The sequence below is a fragment of the Mobula birostris genome, chromosome 16 (genome assembly GCF_030028105.1).
Source record: "Mobula birostris isolate sMobBir1 chromosome 16, sMobBir1.hap1, whole genome shotgun sequence".
Classification (NCBI taxonomy): Eukaryota; Metazoa; Chordata; class Chondrichthyes; order Myliobatiformes; family Myliobatidae; genus Mobula; species Mobula birostris.
In genome coordinates, this window is record NC_092385.1 from 37,739,678 (window position 1) to 37,760,688 (window position 21,011).

A 21,011-nucleotide genomic window follows, 5' to 3' on the forward strand; every position below is an offset into this window, starting at 1 on the left:
ACCTCTGCTCTCCCCATTAATTTGGAGAAAAAAATCTAATGACACATATACATATTCCAACAAAATTGTTCTAATTGCTAATTTAACAATGGAGCAGAGTTTCCAAATTAAATATGACTGCAATCAGTAGGAAAGAAGCCCCAATATAGGCATCGTAGGGAAAGGTGTTTCATCTGTAACAATCACTTGCGAATTGTGTTAACAAATTAATGGAATGTCAACTCTCTCAATTGCTTTAGGAGTGTCACTTCTCAATTTTTTTTGATAACGGCATCAAATACTGCTGATGAGATTCAGCCTCAGTAAGCATGGGAGGCAGAAGGGTTTAGGTGAAAAGTGTATCACCCATGTTTAACACCTCACCCTTCTGTGCATCCTTGTTCACAAGTTCTGCAATTACCAAAGTCCTGCTAATAGTCATTATCTGGAGGTCTTGCACTTGCTTACTTTAAAACACCACACAATTACAGAATTCCATCACAGATCAGGCCTATTAAACAAGCTTTGCAAACATAAGGGAAGAACTCTGCAGGCAAACAGACATGGTTTAGTTTAGGAATTCTCAAGCTATTTGGTTTCCTTTTCCATCCCTTGTTTGCTGAACAGTAAATAGAGTCTTAATCATAAACCGTGTCTGCTATTAAATATGAAGAATAAGGAGGCATGGTGTAATTATACAAAAACTTGATCTGCAAAAACAAACAAAAATAACCTTCGTAACATGCCATAAAAAAATTGAATGCATATTTAACCAACAAAGGCTGCTATGCTTTTACAATAGTTGCATTCCCCAGCAAAAATAAACAATATATTGTGAATAAAATATAATACTGTGTTCAATGAATGGATATTAGAATATTTTAAAATATGTGTAATGTTAAAATAGTGCTGGAACATGCGAATGCACCAAAACATTCTCACACCCCCAACAAGAACTTCAGATATTTAACATGTTGTAAACAGAATATATAAAAACATCATCCAGTCTTTCAACTACACTTTCTGATTAAATATCAAGACTGTGAGAGTCATTTATATGCTTCTAAAAGTTGTCTATCCTCTTGTGTTTTCAAGACTGACAGAAGAAACACATATTTTCTAATTAATGTTTGGAAATTCACCCATGAATAGATGTTAATGGTACTGAAGGAGATTGTGCTCTGCCTTTGAAATTCAGTTTTAATGTTCAGTGCGACATTTGTCACTACAATGTAGAACGTTTAGTGCCATTAGACAGTGTTAGATTTCTAGCAAATTTATTTGAGCACCTTGACATCCATCTTTTTATATTTTATAATTTTCTTCCTAATCTCTACATATGAGAAATATAGTTTAAAACCAAAACTAGTCATTATCAAAATTAACAGAATCTAAGTTGCATGACTACTGTTAAAACAAGGCATTTCAGGTATTGTCTTGATATTTTTCATCAAGGCTCATACACCACATTATTGAACTTATTTCCATTAATATAGCAAACTTATTTGGCAATGAATTAGCCCTGAAGACAAAATACTGCACGTTACTCCCTCCAGCATTATACAGCTCCATATGCCTAAATTTTACATTGATCACCATTTAGGTGATGTTGAACAGATTTAGAAGTTTAGGATTTATGAACAGGATTACACTGTTCATAAATTCCAAACAAGCACGTTTGTTAGATTATTTTCTTATTAACCATGTGAAATGATAGATTTTTAAAAGCACCACATCTAATGGAAACACTTTACAAAGTGCAATGTTAATTTTGGTCTGTCTGTACACTGCCAGATTGAATAAAGCAGTAATTTGTAAACTGAAATCTCTTAACAACAAAAATTGGTATTCTCAGCTTGCTTTAAAGATAGCACTTAATGATGCATAATTCTACTAATAAACAGTACACTCACATTCTGACATCTGTTACCCAGCACAATGATTAATTATCAGAGCCCTCTTCTCCTCGGTAATAAGACAATATTAATATTTATCAATTGCATGGGTTATTATGTTTGTCATCAGAAAATAATTACTAGGTTACCAAGCAAGCAAGCTCACATTCACCGATTATGAAATGCAGGTTAACTACTGGCACTCTTTTGTACAATGCCAGTTGAAAGTGGCACATCAATTTCAAATTTTACAAAACAATAAAATGTTCCACTTACATGGGAAAGTATTCTGGACTATTAGTGACAGAGACAATTCAGCTTTTCAATGTAAAATAGTTCTAAAGTCCAGGTGTATTTTCTGTGTGATAGCTAGTATCTTTCACATACTGTATAGGAGAGGTTTTCAAAATGTCTAACATAATGGTACAAATAAACTCTACTTCTGACAAGAGAAAACCTAGGTTGAATGGCTGTTGTTGGTCTATATTAACAATTCCAGCCTTTGACTACAGTCTAAACTATGCAACATTATGCTATAGTTTTATTTCCAGTGGTGTATGACTTGCCCTCCATTATTTCTGCTGAAGCTACTTTTTTTCCAATACTCATGTCAGATGCCATTGAAAAGCTGTCATTCAAAGAGCTGCTCAATTCCAAGGCAGAGCTCACAGTTCTGAGTCTTGAAACTGCCTGTTACTCAAATTTGTTTGGCTTGGTTGGATGAGCTCACAACATCTCTCAGCTAAACCAGTGGAAAACGCACCACAATATAACTAAGGTAGTTTTTCATGAACAAAGGTGGGGAAATAGAGAGAATATGACCCTCTCATATCTTTTACTCTATACCCAATTATTTTAAGCTGCTAAAGGTGAAGCACTAACAATCCATGTGAGGAAAATTACTGTCCAAAGTCAATTTTCTGGCTGGAATTGATAGAAGCTGGTTCAAGTGAAATGTAACACAAAATAAATTTTCAAAATCTATAACCAAAATCATTTATGCAAAGTTCATTTTAAGGAAAAAAATTCTATCAGCCTGTTAATTCCAAAATGTGTGCAATTTAAATATAATTACACACTGAGATGCAGTAAATGTAGATGTAAAAAAAAATTAACTCAATAGTGAAATTATCTTCATTTTTCTCATTAAAACTTCTGTACATGTTCTGAATTGGCATTTTAAAATATCACATGAGAGTTCCTGATCCTTTACCCTGGTATTTAGATCTCAGAGCCACACTAAACCAGCCCTTTTTCAACAGGGCACTTTATTAAACTAGAAATGTTTCAGCAAAACACTCAATGTGCAAAAGTGATTGTGATAGGACTACCAATCCTGAGCTGAGCTGTCACAAGCTCAGCTTGCAGAGCAGCTCCTCTGGATTCTTAACATTCTCCATGAATTTTATTGGTCTTCTTCTAGACAATATCATTTATTTTTTGGGTGCATCAGGGAGGGGTAGCACCTCTGGTGGGGGAACATTTCACACCCTTTTTTAGAGTAGTTTGTCCACCTTTGGTCCCCAGCTGGAACTTAGCTCTCACCTGTGGCTCCCCGTAGCTGTTTGCATGCGACAGCGGGCACACCCCAGGCAACGGCTTCAACAAGCCGGCTAAACCAGGTGAGGGTAGCCGACGGGTCTCAAACCCTCGGTGAGATAGAGAGTTGTCTATCCCGGCATGTGAAGACAGACTTCAGCTGATTGAGCGGATGAGACCAATGGAAGGTCCAACGGTCAAGAAGGCGGTCTCTGCAAGCGTTGTGGAACGCGTAGAGCACGACAAGACACAGAAGATGTCCTGGTCATCCACTGCACCTAGACCCATCTCCAGCCTTCTCGACTCTTGTCGTGCCACTGGATCCAGATGGGAATTGGGAAGAGAGGCTGACGCTGCACAACTCTCCCTCACTTGTCCAAATCAAGCGCTAGTCTCGCCACCATGAAAACCAACTGGTGGCACAGTGACATCAGAGCCAGACTCTGGAGCGAAGGTTCCCGAGTTCAAATCCAGTCGGGCCGCTCCCAGGCACGCTTTCCATTCATGCCGGGTTGAGTGTCGAGCTATCAACTCAACCTTGTAAAAAGTACTAATAGTGTCGAGGTCTTCATTGATGATGACGGACGAACCTTATTTATCACTTATTTATTCTATTTATAACTTTTTATTTAGAGAAAGAACATTATACTCTGTTCTCTGAAACATGCCTTCTTAGAAAACTAGTTGACGTTGGCCAAACCACTACTCCTGCACAATAAATTGCTAACTTAAAATGTTTCTAACTTATGATTTGGGAAAAGCAAGTCATTGCAAAGAAATGACCGTGGTGTAAGGGCTTACAGTGTAAAGTTAAGCAAAATCCAACATTACTAATGTTTAAGAATGACATGAGTGCATTAAGAGAAAACATATTATAATGTAATTCTGAAAATAATACAGAAAAATAATGTTCATACTCTGATATATTTTTGATCCACACTGAACATGATCACTGCTATTTAAAATGTAGAACAAAAAGTACTTGGCATATTTTTGTGAAAATTATCTGTATTTGCCTCTTGGGTATTAATGTTTATACAAATGTAAAGTAGTCTTTTCTGGAGAAAACGACAATTTTCATGTTCTTTAAAACAATTTAACATGCGAAATTCTAATCCAGATGATCTACTAATCATTCCAGACACCAAACTTACTGATTGGCTCCACACTGCCTTTACAACATCCTTCCACCAGCCATGTCCCTGTTGACCATCTCTCGATTATCTGCCAGCCCCCAATCATCACATTTCCAATTCCAGATCATTTCCCCTAATTACCCAACATCTGTCCAACATTCCCCAGGATGTTCTTTCTGACAAATCCCATCTCAAGCTTTCAGATCTTCCCAACCTATCAACTCTTTTTCCCAAACTGCTCACAATCTCCATTGTCAAGAGATTGTGGAGCAAAAGCCTATTCTGCCATATGCAACACTTTGCACCTTATACCTAGTTGCATATCTAAGTCTCCTTTTCAGATTTGCAGCTCTTAAATGGTCATCTAAGAATTGCCATAGTTAAAGTTTGTCTGCCGGCCAGAGTTTTGCATTCCTGATTTAAGCCATAATCTAGGATTAGGAATCTATAAATTTTAAACTCAATGTGCTATTTCATGAGTTATTCAGAACTATTTACCAAAAAGAAGCAACTCTAATGATGATAGAGAAAAGCACCTTTTAAGAACCACTTACAATTTTCTTATGCCCATAAGTCATGTGACTTCCTAAATATAATGCAAGGATTATATTATAACAAGAGTAGAAATTGTTGCTTCCTGAAATTTAGGAGAATTACTTTGAAGTTATTCTTTACTAATCCTTCATCAGTGCTGAGTCTAAATTCTAGTATTTCTTTTCAATACACTGTGCAAGTATTCCCCAGAAAAACTGGAGCAATTCAAGGTGGCCCACCACCATCTTCTCAAAGGCAATTGTGGATGGGCTATAAATGCCGCTGTTGCCAAGAATGTCCCGATCCCATCAAAAAGAATACATTAAAATAATTTAAAGAAGAATTCTTCAATCTCATGCTCACATCCTAGACTTTGGAATCTTGTAAATCTCCTCAGTTGTAAGGGTATCTGGTTGGACATTGTTGGGAAAAGTGCTGAGAGTCCTACACCAAAGTCGAAGCATTTTCCACATCCTTGAAAATCTCACTTGAACAGAGATATTTTAACATGCTAGTTGCTCCATGTCAACTACATAACTGAATGCAAACTTGCAATTCTCCAGCACTATATCGCAGAGTATGCTGAATGAAGCTACACTAGCTAACCTCCTACAGGAAAAGCAAGTCTTTATTGAAGAGGTGTTACTGTGGCAAGTTAAGGCAATAAACATTTCTGAATGAATTATACTGTCAATTATCCAAAATTGTTTTAGGCTTTCAACTTTTCAGAGACTGGGCTAGGGACCTTGATACAGGCAGTGGGGAAGAGGATGGATATTCTCTTTGTGTAGGGGAGCACAATAGCCTTCGGACTCAAATTCAGAAAGCAGTGTTAAGTCAGTGCTGTGAGACAAGGTTGGATGACTGGATGCAGGTTTACAAGTAGTTCATATTTGGATAAGGAATGCGCCTTTGAATGCCACATCCCACCACCTGCACTATCAGCCCCAGAAATGGCCCATTGCTCACCTACCAACAAAGTTGATCAATCAGGTCTCAAACCAAGCTTAATATGCTCTGTTCTGCCACACACCCAACAACTTGCAAATCTCACACATGCAAATCATACAATCTGCAAGCTACTCAACCATGATGCTGCCCCTTTGACTAAACAAATGTGCAATACCTAGTGAGCCAAGAGGGTACATATGAAACCATACAGTACACAACCTGAACAGTTTGATAGAGGCAATACTATGTGTCTTAACCACCACTACTGGCCATGCCACAACAAGGACACAGTACTCCTTATAACTGAGGGGGCCTTCAATTAGTTCTTAGCCCATGGCGAGTTAGAGACAACTATATCGCATGATCTATTGCTGCTTTCATATCTATTACCCATTCACACCACAATCTCTTTGGATTTACAAGGAACAGCTGTATAAACATACATCCCTTACTCCCCAACCCAATGCCCCACCCCCTTCCACAAGATGATTTGGGTCTTGGAGCTCACTGAAGAACTGGAGACGAAATTTTCACCATGATTAAAAAGAAGTTGGTCAAGTAACTGGCATGCAATAAATTAATGGGACAAGAACTGATAGGTGGCAAAATAGATGGGACTAAATAAAGTTTTTTTTGGAGTGAAGAAACATAGTTTGTGTAAATTTATGATATTTTTTCTGCTTCATTTGGAAATTATATTCATTAGGTGCTAATTAATCAGAACATATGAAACAGTTAATGGTTAAATTTGAAAATTTACTCAAAATTGTATGAAATGAACCTTTATCATATAACTAAATTTAACAAAATTTGATGAAATATTCTAGATTTCAAAATCTATTTCATTGTAACAACGCAAAGAATGAATTTATATGAAACAGCAAACGGGTGAAAATGATAGGGAAAAATTGCCCATTGTAGGAAAAAAAAACAAGTCAAATTTAATGAAAAGCTAAATCAAAAGTTCATGATCACATAAAATAGGGGAAAATCATTTAGAGTGGAAAAAGCTAATGTCCAACTAACAATTAATTATTGTCATGTGATAGAAGGCACTAAACTTCTGTCATTTGTCAGAAAAATGTATTTAATAACTTTTTTCAGTTAACTAAAAAGTTAACCCAACAATATTTAATGCAACATTAAGGGACAAGCCTAAAATGGATTTGGTTCTGAAATTACCTTTTCTATCCATTCCCTGTCATGTTATAGGTTGATTCTATCATTTCTGCACAAGGCGCATACTACTTTGTATGCATCGCAATTGTAAATTAACCATTTGAATGTTTTATTTTGAAATAATTTTGTGTCTGCCCTTAATGTTTAAATATATCACTTTAATGATCCACAAAGAATACAAAAGAAGGAAAATAAATTTAAACTCTTGTACACCATTCTTGACTTTTTTTCTGATGCTTTGTTCTTATGACAGGTTTTCTTTCAACACTTGTAAGATTAATAATGAAATATTCCCTTGAAGGCATCATATTTACACTCTAAATCAAATTTAAGGGATTACATCTTATACTAGAATATTTATACTATTATTAAATCTATGATTGTTGGCATAGATTATACAAAAACATTTCCCTGATTATGACTGTTACCAAGATACTGTATGCATTTTCACTCTGTCCTCTATTAGACAACTATAATGTGCAGATGAGCCACTACCTTGTCATTATCCAGCATCAACACATATTGACTGAAGTTGCAAGTGGCAACTAAAGGCCCAGTCATGCTCAATTAATTCTCATATATTGATGTTGAATGATACTGCTGCTGGCTGGATACCTTCAGAGACTGCATAATACGTGTTTCAAGCAAGAAATAAGGTAATCTTTCCACTGTAATTGATTCGTTCATTTACAGAATTACAGGAGTGTAGCAGAATAATGATCATGATGTAATCTGCCACCTGTTAACATTAAGTGGAATGACCTTTCATATGAACGCTATTAGAAGTTTATAGAACTCCATGGTAAATCCCCATTATATCTTACTGGCTTTTGTTTTATCTTCTGCTCTGGGCAAGAAAGGTGGTTCATTTCTTTTCAATGGCTCAGTTCATGTATCTCTTCAGTTGGTAGTTTCGGACAGAAGTGTCCCTAATAGCACTGTTCCCATTGATGCACTCCTAACGTCTGCACTGACAAAGCAGAGTAGAGGTACAGATTCTGTTAGAGGGCAGCATGGAGAAACAAAATCTGTTAGAGGTCAGCACAGAAGAACAGAATCTATTAGAGGGCAGATCTCATCTGACTCCAGTGGGAGGGATGAAGGGTTGGATACAATTCGTGTCTAGCTAGTCAGTTTTACTACAACCTTATTTACCCAGTCAATGCAATAAAAGCAAAAAAGCATGTAAATGGAAGCTATCTGGCCCTTCATGTTTGTTTCAATTTTTAAAATATGATGGCTGATCTTTTCCTGAGTGACAGTTTTTTTTCCCGTCCTAACCCTAAATTTGTTTATTTCTTTAATATCTAGGAACACTGTTTCATTTGGCTGTATTCATGTATGGTTGATGATAATTAAACTGCACAGAATGACTCAGCTTCTGCAGCCCTCTGGAGAAACGAGTTCCACAGATTCACTATCTCTATGAAGAAACTTCTTCTGTCTCCTGAATGGACTCCTTTTACATTGAGACAGTAATCCCTGATTATCGATGCCCCAAACAGGCAGAACACCATCTCCATAACTAATCTGTCAAACCCCTCAAGAATGCTGCACATTTCAATAAGAATAGAATTTTAATGGGGTTGCTGAAGTTGGTGGAAAAGTTAAGTAAAGGTAGATGGTTCTGTTTTCTTTAATTTTTTCATTAATATGTTAATTAGGTATTTAAGTACATTCATTATTTCTCGTAGTTTTCTATTTTTTTAATTCTTTACATCTACTTCTTTTAGAAGTAACTTAATTAGAAGTTTTTTTTAATATGTCAGAAGGTTACCGTCTCAGCATCCACTGCTTGAAGTTGTCACTGTATCGAGGACCCCAGTCCTCACTGTATCGAGGACCCCATCCTCGCTGTATCGAGGACCCCAGTCCAAGTGACACATGAATTCACAAAAACAAAGTGGCCACGGAAACTGTGCACACGAGGCAGAGGGTGTGGTTAAAGATAAGGCATAATCTAGCCCACTGTATTTTTGGGATCATTAGATATGCATGCATATACACAAAGCTATACATGCATGGCATAATATTTTGCTGTAAGGTTACAAATAATTTTATTTACTACATATTTTGGAACGGCTAAGCACAGCTCCTTGATTTTAGGCATCAGAAAAACTTTGCAGAAAAGAATTAAAAATTGTATTGACTTTTTTTCTAATTTCTAAAATACCAGTTTTTCCCTTTCTACCACAGGGATAATTTGAATATATGTTTTTTTCTTTTGACAAGAAGGGTCAAATGTTCTCTTCCATGAACGCTATTTGCATCTATGATCAAATAATAGGAAACCCTCTTTCTGTAGGCTAAGTAGTGCCTAGAAATTGGACCCATTTGCGAAATTTTTATGCAAGACTTGCACTTAAGAGCCATTTCCCGCATGTTAAATGGTGTTAGTGATCTTTTCCAGGTTGATTAGCTACAGTTGGGAAACTGGTATAGACAATTCCAGGACAGATTCACCTTAGTGTATCTAATGCATTTCTAATCATGCTTTCTGATGCAGTGGCCACCTCTAAATTACTATTACAGTTGTGATCCAAGACCCCCATTTTTCACTCACAGTAAAAGAGGGAACAAATTCTAAAGCATCCCATTGTATCCTCAATATTCTTCCTCCTTTTTAATTTTTCTGTGACCTTTTTTTGCTAGTATTGCCGACAAGGTTTACAGCACCTCTGCTTTATTCACCTCACTCAGTGAAAGATCTTGTGATTACTGTTTTCTTGACTAGTTTATGTCTCAGTGGCTTGGAGCCACATGGAGGGGTGTAGACTTTGACCATTAAGTAGTGAGAAAAATAACCACACACACAGAAGTATTCTATGTTAACTCCTCGCCACCAATTTCTCTTTATCTTTTATCCTGCCAAAAATGACTAGTATGAGAATGTTCTTTTGGAGAGCTGATTTGCTTCCGAATCAATAGCATATCAGCTGATAAGCTCTGCAGGCAGCTGCCATCCAGAAACATGCAGGTGAAGTTTTTGCATGCATTTCTGGATGAAAATAATTTTAACAGCATTTATTAACTAGGGTTTTCACCGGATTTATTTTTTTTTGTGAGAGTTCCATGATTAGGCAGTCATTTTACAACTGCACAGTTACAAGAGGATAGACATAAACCCTCTGCCAAGCAGAAATAAAAGCAAGAGCTGGAATAACTTACCCAATGAAGGTAAATAAAATAAATACTGATGAGGGGAATTTAATTGGAATTTATAGTTATAGTACAACTCAAGGTATAAGATCACTTTGTTCTAATGTTTCTTAATTTTTGTTGATAATAAACTGGCCCACAATTCAAACACCAGACATTATCAGTAGACTAAAAGTTTTCAAGATGTGCAAGCTTGTGGATTTTCCTACAGCTAGGGGCCATATCTTCACAATTAGACACATCAACTGATGATATTAAAAGCATTGTAATACTTTACATCAGAAAAGGTTAATCTGGAAACCCCTCAAAAGCAAGAAATAACAAAGTTGGATGATGTGTACAGAATCAAAACGACATGATAGTCATTTTACACAATTGTCACCTTGCCCCGTAACATCATAACTTACAGGCTGTGGAGTTGACTTTGGTTCAGTTGATTTCACATGCAGGTGGGTCATCATAGCTTGCAAGCGTTCTTTGTCTTTTGCAAGCTGCAGAAATAAAACATTTTAGATTCCTAAGTAAAACCACAACAATCAAAACAACTGCATACACACTTATTAATCATCCTTAGTGAAACTTTCAGTCTCTGCATCAAACCAATTTATTTTGTTTTAATCAAATGCATTTTAATACACCAAAATTTGACTGATTGAACCATAAGGTTTGAAGGCTTTCCGCGTTATACTTTTTTTATATACAGTGAATTTGTGTGCATGGCAAAAGTTGGAAACCTATTAGATAACTACCAATTTATTCTGTTAAGCATTGTTCAAAGTGCCTCTGTAATGTCATATTGAATTCAACTTTGGCAAATTAATTAAACAGGTGGTAGTATTATACACACTACCTGAAATTTTCTGGAAGTCAATAAGGATAGCTGATCTCTTCTGTTCAGTTTGCACACAACTTCAGTTGCATTTGGCAACCCATAATTGTAAATAGGAGATTTGATAATCAATGAGATATACTCAGTCTAAAGCTTATTGATTAAAACTGCATAAATGTTCAGTGCAGTATCAGATTTCAATAACAGCTCCTAGTAGAAATGAATCTTTTGTTACTTTTACCTTTGCCTAACTATGAAGTATTGCAGAGAGTACAAAATGTTATCCCAGTCAATAGGAAGAATGGGAGTAATATCAACCAGTATTAAAGCTATCAGATTAAATATATGTATGCAGCAAAACACTTCACGGGAATTACTTTAATCTGTTTTTTTAAGAAGCAATTTTGTTTCCGTAACTAATCAGAAGAGAAACATTTTTACATCAATTGATCTGGGGTTGAGAGGGTAAACAGCTTCGAGTTCCTCGGCATCCACACCACTGAGGACCTCACGCGGTCTGTACACACCAGCTGTGTCGTGAAAAAGGCACAACAGCACCTCTTTCACCTCAGGCAGTTGAGGAAGTTTGGTATGAGCCCCCAGATCCCAAGAACTTTCTTCAGGGGTACAATTGAGAGCATCCTGATTGGCTCCATAACTGCCTGGTATGGGAATGGTACCTCCCTTAATCGCAGAGTGGTGCGGACAGCCCAGCACATCTGTAGTTGTACACTTCCCATGATTCAGGACATTTACAAGGACTGGTGTGTAAAAAGGGCCCGTAGGATCACTGGGGACCCAAGCCATCCCAAATACAATCTATTCCAGCTGCTACCATCGGGAAGCGGTACCACAGCATAAAAGCCGGGACCAACAGGCTCCAGGACAGCTTCTTCCACCAAGCCATCAGACTGATGAACTCACGCTGATTTAAGTGTACTCTATATTACAGTGACTGTTCTATTTATTATAAATTAGTATGATTGCACATTGCACATTTAGATGGAGACATAACGTAGATTTTTACTCCTCATGTATGTGAAGGATGTAAGAAATAAAGTCAATTCAAATTCAATTATTACTATTTGAATTAATGCACACTCTAGCACATATCTGGCCTTCATTTCACTGACATAGATAAAAAAGCAACTGTTTTATTACTGCTGATGAAAAAAAAACTTCCTGAATTTGTTTAGCCCTTTTTACCTCGCAACTTCCTGTTCATTTAACTCTGAAAGCATAACTATAGGCACTGTTCAAAAACTCATGCACATGTCTTTCCAGTTATGTATGAGGACAATAAATTTGCTGCTCTCTAGTACTTCAGCTGTACAGCAATTAGTTTTATGCAATGTGTATTGTGGGATGTTTATAGCTGTAAATAACATGTATGTCGTATAACAGCATAGCATCTGTAGCGACGAGAATGTAGTAGGAAGTTTCTGGGTAAATTACAATTATATAAAGAGTAGGCTGTGGATATTGACAAGCAAAATGTTTAAGTAATTGAGTCTGAAGGGATATGATTAAAAGTTTTAGCAGCAATACGGTGAAGGAGGAGCTTCAATCCCACAATGATGTTCTAAGCTTTCCCTCAGTAGATATCAACCACTGCTGCTTCATCTAGAGATTCCAATTATTTGGTGTGTTTTTTTAAGTCATTAATCCACAACAGGAATTTAAAATTAACTAATTAATAAAAAGAAAACACAGAAACACCATGAAGTCAATTACTTTAATGTCCTGGGCTTCTCCGTTTGTTGCATGTCATGCCCTCTTATTTAAGCCAGTATTTCAATTAAAAATTACATCAATGAAGACTAAGTTAGTGAAGTTCTGGCCAACAGAAATTCCTTCCTAGAGTAAAATTTATGACCATATATTATTCACATAATATAGAATAGTATTCTTCTTCCAGATAATAGTTATTTTTCACTATGTTAAATATTCTCATTTATTTATCAATTCAATGACCATAATGGCAGCATTACAGTAATGGTTTTCCATTCCATTCTTAAGTCACTTATTTTCTCTTGTACCTCCTGTGACAACCTACTAGTGACAGAAATGGTGCATTTTCCAAGATGTATTGCCTTTGTTCTTGTCTCTTTTTCATGCTACTCAGCTGTTCCTCATCAAAAACATCCGTGGTATTCCAGTTATGTGCTTACTAGCAGTTGATGGGCCTCATCACAAAATTTGCTTTCTCTCACTGATCCACATACCATCCAAAAGCCATTCTCTTCATACTCAAAAATGATCATTTGCAGAGCTGGAGTTTTTTTAAACTAGGTAAAAAAGCGACCAAACCTGTGCAAACAATTGTCAATTTCAAGCACGAATTAAGCTTTGTACAAATAAAGATCCCGTACCCTATTGTGCTAGTTTAATAAACATCATGCTAAAAGTTGGCCCTGACCCCAGATGGAATTAATTAACACTGAGGGTTTCCGCTAATTGATCCATTTACAGGCCTTCAAGGAGACTCTTAAAATTAAGCGGTTTCTTATGGGTTCAAGGACACTAATAGCCATTTAAAAGCTTTAGAATATATATTTTTAATTTGCCTGGTGGATGACCATTATACAACAAAATAAAATGGAATGAATCTGTAGAGTCCTTTTACAATGGGATATTAAAATATTTAAATTGGATTATTCACGTGTGGCATACTAGACTGATTAAAAATGCCTATTTTTGTAGTATATTTATGGTTGTTTTAATTGATGTACTACATTTGAACACATATACAGCAAGGAATATTATTAAACTAAACTACTAAATTTGATCACTCTGCATCTAAAGTGAAAACATCCCCCATAATACTACCCAAGAAGGTTTAATTAATTATTACAAGAGGATTCTGAATTGCTATAAACATTACTGACAAAATTATATTCTCACAAATCAAAAAAAATCACACGGAATGTGTTTCTCCAGTAATGCTCCTAGGAAGTTTTTAAAATATTCATCCAGTTCACAGAAAGGATCAAGATTTTTAAACCTCTTGTACATTTCTGAGTTTAAAGCTAATCTTGCAAAACAAATTCTTAATGAGCCTGAGAGCATCAAGTGACAATTGAATATCATGGGACTGGTAGTAATTGCAGGCCTAGAAGGAGTGACAGGTTGTGACATTCTGCTCTGACATTTCTAGACCATTTGGCTTTCACCATCATTTCTTTCTAATGACTGCTCACAAGTTCCCACATTCATAGAATTAATTTTCAGTAATATGGTTGAATCTAAAGGTACAGAGGATCCCACTTAATTAGGACACATCGGGGCCAGTACATTTTGGCTCAATTAAGCGGCTGCTCCAATTAGCTGGTTTCATGGAAATAGTTAAAAAGGTATTTAAAAAAAAGACAAACTACTATTTAACGGAGTAACAAATTATATATTTAAATGAAATACAGAACAAATTAGAATGCTACGAATACTACTCACAGTTGCCCATCACATCCAACAATGACAGGAAACCTGTGTGGGAGAGCTTTTAAAGTAGAAAAGCCATTGTACGGGGGCAGTTACACTCCTCGACTTCAGAAGTCTGGATCCAGTGGTATGAGTAGACATCACCTCTGGGGTCTTCCATGATTGCAATGGATGACCATGACTTCTTCGGTGCTTCGTCATGCCCTTCATTGTCAGTGTAGTGTCGCAGAACCACTACCTTCCTGGCTGTTGGATCTCACTGTAGATCTCATCCACCTAATGCTGGAGCTGACTTTGGACAGGCATGTCCCTATCTCACCGAGGTATGAGACCTGCTGGCTACCCTCTTATGGTTTAGTCCACCTGTCAAAGCGGTATACCAGGGTGTGGCCACTGTCGTGTGCATACAGCTATTTAGATTCACAAGTGAGAGCTGAGTATCCGTTAAGGACCAAAAGTAACATTAAAGATGATTGTTGATACCTTCAAATTCTTTGTAGTTCCTAACTTGTTGAAAGTGAGATCATTTTGTTTTTCACTCCCGGCCATTTTTGGCATATCCAAATCTGAAAGCTTGAAACTGGAGTGAGGAAAACAGTTCTGAATTGTCTTACTGCTTATTTCTCAGCAACTATCAGTGACAAAAATCACTGATTTTGAATACAAACAGATGCAATTGACACTATTTTGAAATAGTTTGCTTTAGGCACGGTGTAGTGTCTAACAGCCACATTACATGCATGAGACCGATGCTAGTAAGGAAATGTTTGACAACAGCCTCCTGCCCCAATTGTGGCACATTGTCCCAAATAAACAAAGAGAATCTCGGCTATTTTCTTGATTTGTTTTTTAAGCGTTGTCCTAAATAAGCAGCTGCCATAATTAACCAATGGCCCAATTAACAAGAATCCACTGTGTTTAGATTAAAGGATGACTTGAGTTAATTTTTCAAAATAAAAATGGAATTCATTGAGTAGGTACCAAGAAAGAAAAATTTTGGTTGGGGAAAACAGCTCAAAGACAGATCATTGCAGAATTATGTATGAAGGCAAGAAGAAGAAAGTAGAAAGTAGAAATTTTGCAAATTGCAATCGCTGCTAGATCTGTTGTTAAATTTAAATCTGAGAATCTTAAATTTATAGAGAAAGCAAAAGCAAGGTAAAACAGCTAAGACCTTACTAGCTGGTGGATCATACTATCTTAAGGGAATAAACAGTCCATCCCTTTAATGTTCCCAAGAACCACATCATCACCTTCAAAGACATCTATGCAATAATTGTAGTTCTTGCCTGTTATATCCACATTCTTGTGAGAGAATTTTTAAAAACTGTACCGTAGTGATGGCAACTGAATTCAGAAACTCCAGTTTGCAGTCTACTGCTTTGCTCAAGCTAAACTCTTTAACCCTTATCTTACTTTCATTTTGTTCTGCTACATTTCTAGTTTGGTGATGCACAATTAGGACGGAGGACCACTTCAATCTACATAGTACAAATGTAAAGTCTATTATAGAATAGGAGGACAGTGTACATAGAATCTATACATTGACACTACAAAAGCTGAAAAAAATCTATATTACTGATACTCAAAAGAAGTCACAAAAGAAGCCAAAAAGGTTAAAACCATCTTCTGTGGGAATCCATTGGGATGGGTAATGACTAAGAGAAAGCAGCAAAATATATTGACACAGAAATTTGTGTTTAGTCAGCTCTGCTAATTCACAGTACTCCATGTATACTGTACATGCTGTAGCTTGCTTCTCTAATTTTGTTCCATAGATGACAATGGAACTACAGTTTGGAAGCAGCAATCAATTGAAGTTATTTAGAAATGCAAAAAAAAGACACAGAAATTATTTGGAAGTGGCTAAAGCCTTGCAATCCTAAAAAATGGAAGTATTAAGGACACATTATTGGGAAGAGAATAAATTACAGTTATGAACATAAATTAAGACATGCTGAATACCTGTTATCTTCAGACATCTAATCATGATAAACCAAAGATTTTTTGGGTCAATGCATTTCTTTCAGGAAAAAAATGTTACCTGCAGTTCCAGCTGTTGTACAACCTGCATCTGCACTCGACACTGTGCTGTACTTCTATCATCCAGTGCATGTTCATTGTTGAGATGTCTTTGAAGAAATAAAAAATTGAATTCTTTAGATTATGCTTTTTAAAAAATGGAAAAGAGCAACTGCCGCTTTTGAACACTTCTTCCCTAAAACCCGTGCCTAGTTCTATTATATTTAACACATATTTCAATTGACATTCTAAATTTCAAAAGTGGTGACAATGTCCATATGATCTACAAAAAAAAACAAAAACTGTCAAAATTAGATGAAATCAACATTTTAAAAGGGAAGAGGTGGTAAAATCTCTTCTTCCTATGAAAGTACTGTTTTGTAATTCACAAAAATGACAAGAAATGATTTTCTCTCAGAAATGTATGACTGAATATGCATGGCACATAAAGCTTTTGGTGCCATTAAAAAGCAACCAACCTTTTTCTTCACGAAGGTCTCCTTATTTTCTGAGCTTTAACAGTTAATTATGTCATCAAGATAACAGAAATCAAATGAAGCCAGAATGAAGGCAAAGGACAACAAGAATAAGAAAGATGGAATCTGTCACAAGCTTGAATTATGAATATAATTATGCATGATTATTTTATACTGCAAAGATGTTCCCTTTTTCTGCACGTTTATAACTAATCTAAATAAGTACCTTGCAGCAGACAGCATATTTCATGATTTATATAAAATGGTCTAGATAAGGTTCGCATGTGAAGGAAATATGATTGGAGGATTTTATCAGCCTCTGCATGAATTACTGTTTGAAAATGCTTATGCAGTAGCATTTCATTAATCATTTAATCATAATCCTAGCAGGATGTTTGAACTGATTTCACAAATACCCTTTCATTTCACTACTTCATTATGCTCACTAATGGATCCAATATATTATATATATCATAAATTATATCAGATCTTCAATGACCATGTAGGTCACTGTCACTAAGCATGCCTTCATGCTCAGCTCGGCAGTTTAGCAAAATGTCGTTCGTGCTTGTTTTCTGAAATTCATTTCTGTCATTTACTACATATCACAGCAGTGGATAGACCACACCTGGCCACAGTTTTAGTACCATTCAGTTCCGTTCAGGGTTTTTCTCCCATAACCAAGAATGCTCAATAATCCTTTGTGGACTTTGTTACATTAGATGGGTCACTCTCTTCTCATAATGACAGTGTGGGTCACAGTGCATAATTAATAGGAAATGAAATATTCAAATATGCTCTAATGCAAGTCAGTGAAATGTAGTTTAAATAAAAAGGCTATAAAAGTGTGGAATTGACATAAAGTGAGACTATGAATGTTGGCAAGTGTCACTTTTTAAACCTTGGATGAAGTGTATGCAAAAGCTTTCTAGTGAAATGGCAGTTGCTAATGCAAACTGCTGCAAAAAAACAGACACCTTTCCTGGGACAAAGGGGCTTTCTTACATACAGTCTGTTTATCATCACCTCCAAGAGTTTCCTCACATCTCAACCAAAAAAAAGTTAAACATTAACAAATACTGATACTTCATCTTTCTTTGATCCAGTGGCAGAAGGAACACATTACAAGTCACATTGGTTAGCCTGTATTCCTTAATCAGCTGATAACCGCTAATGAGTAATAAAATTTACAGTAATATTATTTACAAAGAAAGCAGCAATCCAAGGTTATTCTTAACTTGAATTTGGGATGAAACCGATATAAAGTCAGGCAAGTGAAATGTTCATTATTGTACTGACTGACTTTGTCTTTATTTGTGGAGGGCAGAACTTTTAGGATGCAGGTTGGAGGTATTAGACTGCGTGGGGTAAAATTAGTCACATCAATATTCACGATCTAACTATTTTCATCTGTAAAATTGAAACCAATTTACATTATCTGAAACCATTTTTGTAGTGTTGTAATTTTAGAGATCCGTGCCTTTGCCAATTAACATTCCGGCTTCTATCTTAACAGGACAAGCAATTTTAGAGAACTTAAAATCTGCTGTTCTTCAGAAAACCAGTTAAAAATTTCCAGCTATGCATCTGATATATATGCAAAATTGTGGTTATGTAGAACTAGGTGGCAGGTTCATTGTGTAATTTAAAGCACTTTATGTATGAGTCAAATGTGGTAAAGAAAGAAGGCATCCTATCAGTTTTTACATACAGTCTGTTTGACTGTCAAATTTCAGAATCTACAGTCACCAATAACACGTTTCATGTCAAAATTGCAAAATATACATCACTAGTGCATTTCTGTTTGAAAGGACTCTGTTGTTAAAATCCCATCAGAATCTAGTGTCTATTGTAGCTGTGATCTCCTTCCTTAAAATATTTCTTTGACAGAAATTTCCTTATTCTAGACCCATTGCCATGAATAATATGTCCATTTTATTTTTCTCCATACAATTATTATAAACTGTTTAATAAGGGACAATTGCAATGGCACAATAACATTTCAAATATCAACAAAATTTCACAAAATATGAGCAGTGAATTTTAAAAAAATAAATCTATTATTGATAATTCAACAAGTGCAATAAATTATTTATTAAACTCAATTCATCTACATGTTTTTTTTTACTTGTGTGAACACGGGTTCATACCCAAAATTAGTTTTGTAAATCAAATTTAAACCACGTACATTCAGAGTTTAATTCAGGTCATTTTTTTTAACTGGGTCCACTGGAATTTCAACTTCTTAAGACTCCTTTGAATCTCAGGAAATCTGATTCTATGGATCTCATCAGAGTGAGTAGATTCATTACTTGTAATGATTTGTCATTTTTTTTCTTATTTCCTCTTAACACCATGAAAGGGTACATCCCTCCAATGAAAATGATGTTATTATTTACACCCCTTACTGCTAATGAAATAATGGATGAATGACAAGTAACCTGTTGAGTTTACAGTATTCTAAGCATTTTTGCCTATGCAAAGGTTTGTAGGCTGGGAAGATCAGCATTTATCCTTCAATAAATACTTAATGATCATTATATCATTGTTGTTGGTAGGAACTTGATGTGCACAAATTGATACAATAGTAACTATACTTCAGAGGCACTTTGTTGGCAGTATAGCATTTTGAGAAATGGTGAAATAGATATGAGAAATAAATAACTTTTAATCTGGTCAAGGGAGAACTCATCTTTTTACTTTTTATATTCCTTTCTGTCTGGATTTCATCAACTCAAGTATCTATGCGCTCTCTTCAATTTTCTCCATTTAACTGGATATTAATCAGTAAAATGAAATATAAAAGATTGAATTGCCCCAAATTAATGGAAGTCTGTTTGAACTTTATCGCATTCTATTCAAAAAAGGAATTTTAAAATAGCATGAACGACAACATATGCAAATAAGCATGAAACTACTTTGCTCAATTTTTTTTCATAATTTTCCATTTCCCCCAAAAGAGGCAACATAAGCTTTTCCTTTTGACTTTTGAGAATTACATTTAGTTTTAAGAAAGGGAGTTATCAAACAATAGTAAGATCTTCAATTGTTAAGTAGGTTAATGATTATTCCAGTTTAGGTATCACTAGAGGGCACTGTGGTATTTAGGTCACTTTGACCCTTTCAGACCACCTTATCAAAAATTTTAATACTATCAACAACCAGTTAAATATAACCAGCCAAAGCACTCAAAAATAATAAATGCTAAAATTGGACCGACATACCAAACTATTAACTATTATCCATGGACATGAAGAAACTTAACTGTTTCTGAACTGAACTTAATATTTGAGGTGAGGGCAAATAGTTCAATGTAAATAAGATTTATGTAACTATCCCTTCAAAAACTTCTAAAGAACATAAAATCACAGTGAACAAGTTCATAATTTACAACAGATTTATCTCACCATATGCATAGTTGTTTAATGTACTATTCGTAAAATTACAAATCACCAAATGTGCAGATTTTATACACAAGTTTTGAATCCACATGCAGAACATTCTCGAATCCAATGGAACACATTAAAGTTTCTTTGCAATTCAAGGTTTATTTAAATACTAAGTTTGAATAGTCTAGATAAACAACTGAACTACACCACAGTGAGCTAATAAAAACAAGTTAAAATTCACTCATAATATGTCTTTCTTTCATTTTCCACAGTTTAATCATAGTCTATTTTAATGTGAAATTTTATTAAAGGAAGTTGATGTAAAAATACAACAGTCAAGTGTTAGTAATTTGTTTTTAAGTGCTACATTCCATTCTCTAGAACTGTTTGTATACTGAAGTATTAAAAACAGATGGAATTGTATCACTGTCTGAAAAATTACCTAATCTCTTAGTCACTTGAGTACTGAAACTTTCAGTTACAAA

The 21,011-nt window shown here is 35.5% G+C and overlaps 1 protein-coding gene across 13 annotated transcripts in view; it reads right to left on the minus strand.

Annotated features, from left to right (window-relative positions):
- foxp1b (forkhead box P1b) overlaps nucleotides 1-21,011 on the minus strand; it is a 559,907-nt gene that overhangs the window by 42,309 nt on the left and 496,587 nt on the right. For all 13 annotated transcript variants that reach the window (XM_072280576.1, XM_072280573.1, XM_072280566.1 and 10 more), the window contains 2 exons: nucleotides 16,684-16,771; nucleotides 10,780-10,863 (listed from right to left, as the gene is read on the minus strand). In XM_072280576.1, the coding sequence (XP_072136677.1) occupies nucleotides 10,780-10,863; nucleotides 16,684-16,771 (172 nt within the window). The remainder of the gene's footprint in view (nucleotides 1-10,779; nucleotides 10,864-16,683; nucleotides 16,772-21,011) is intronic.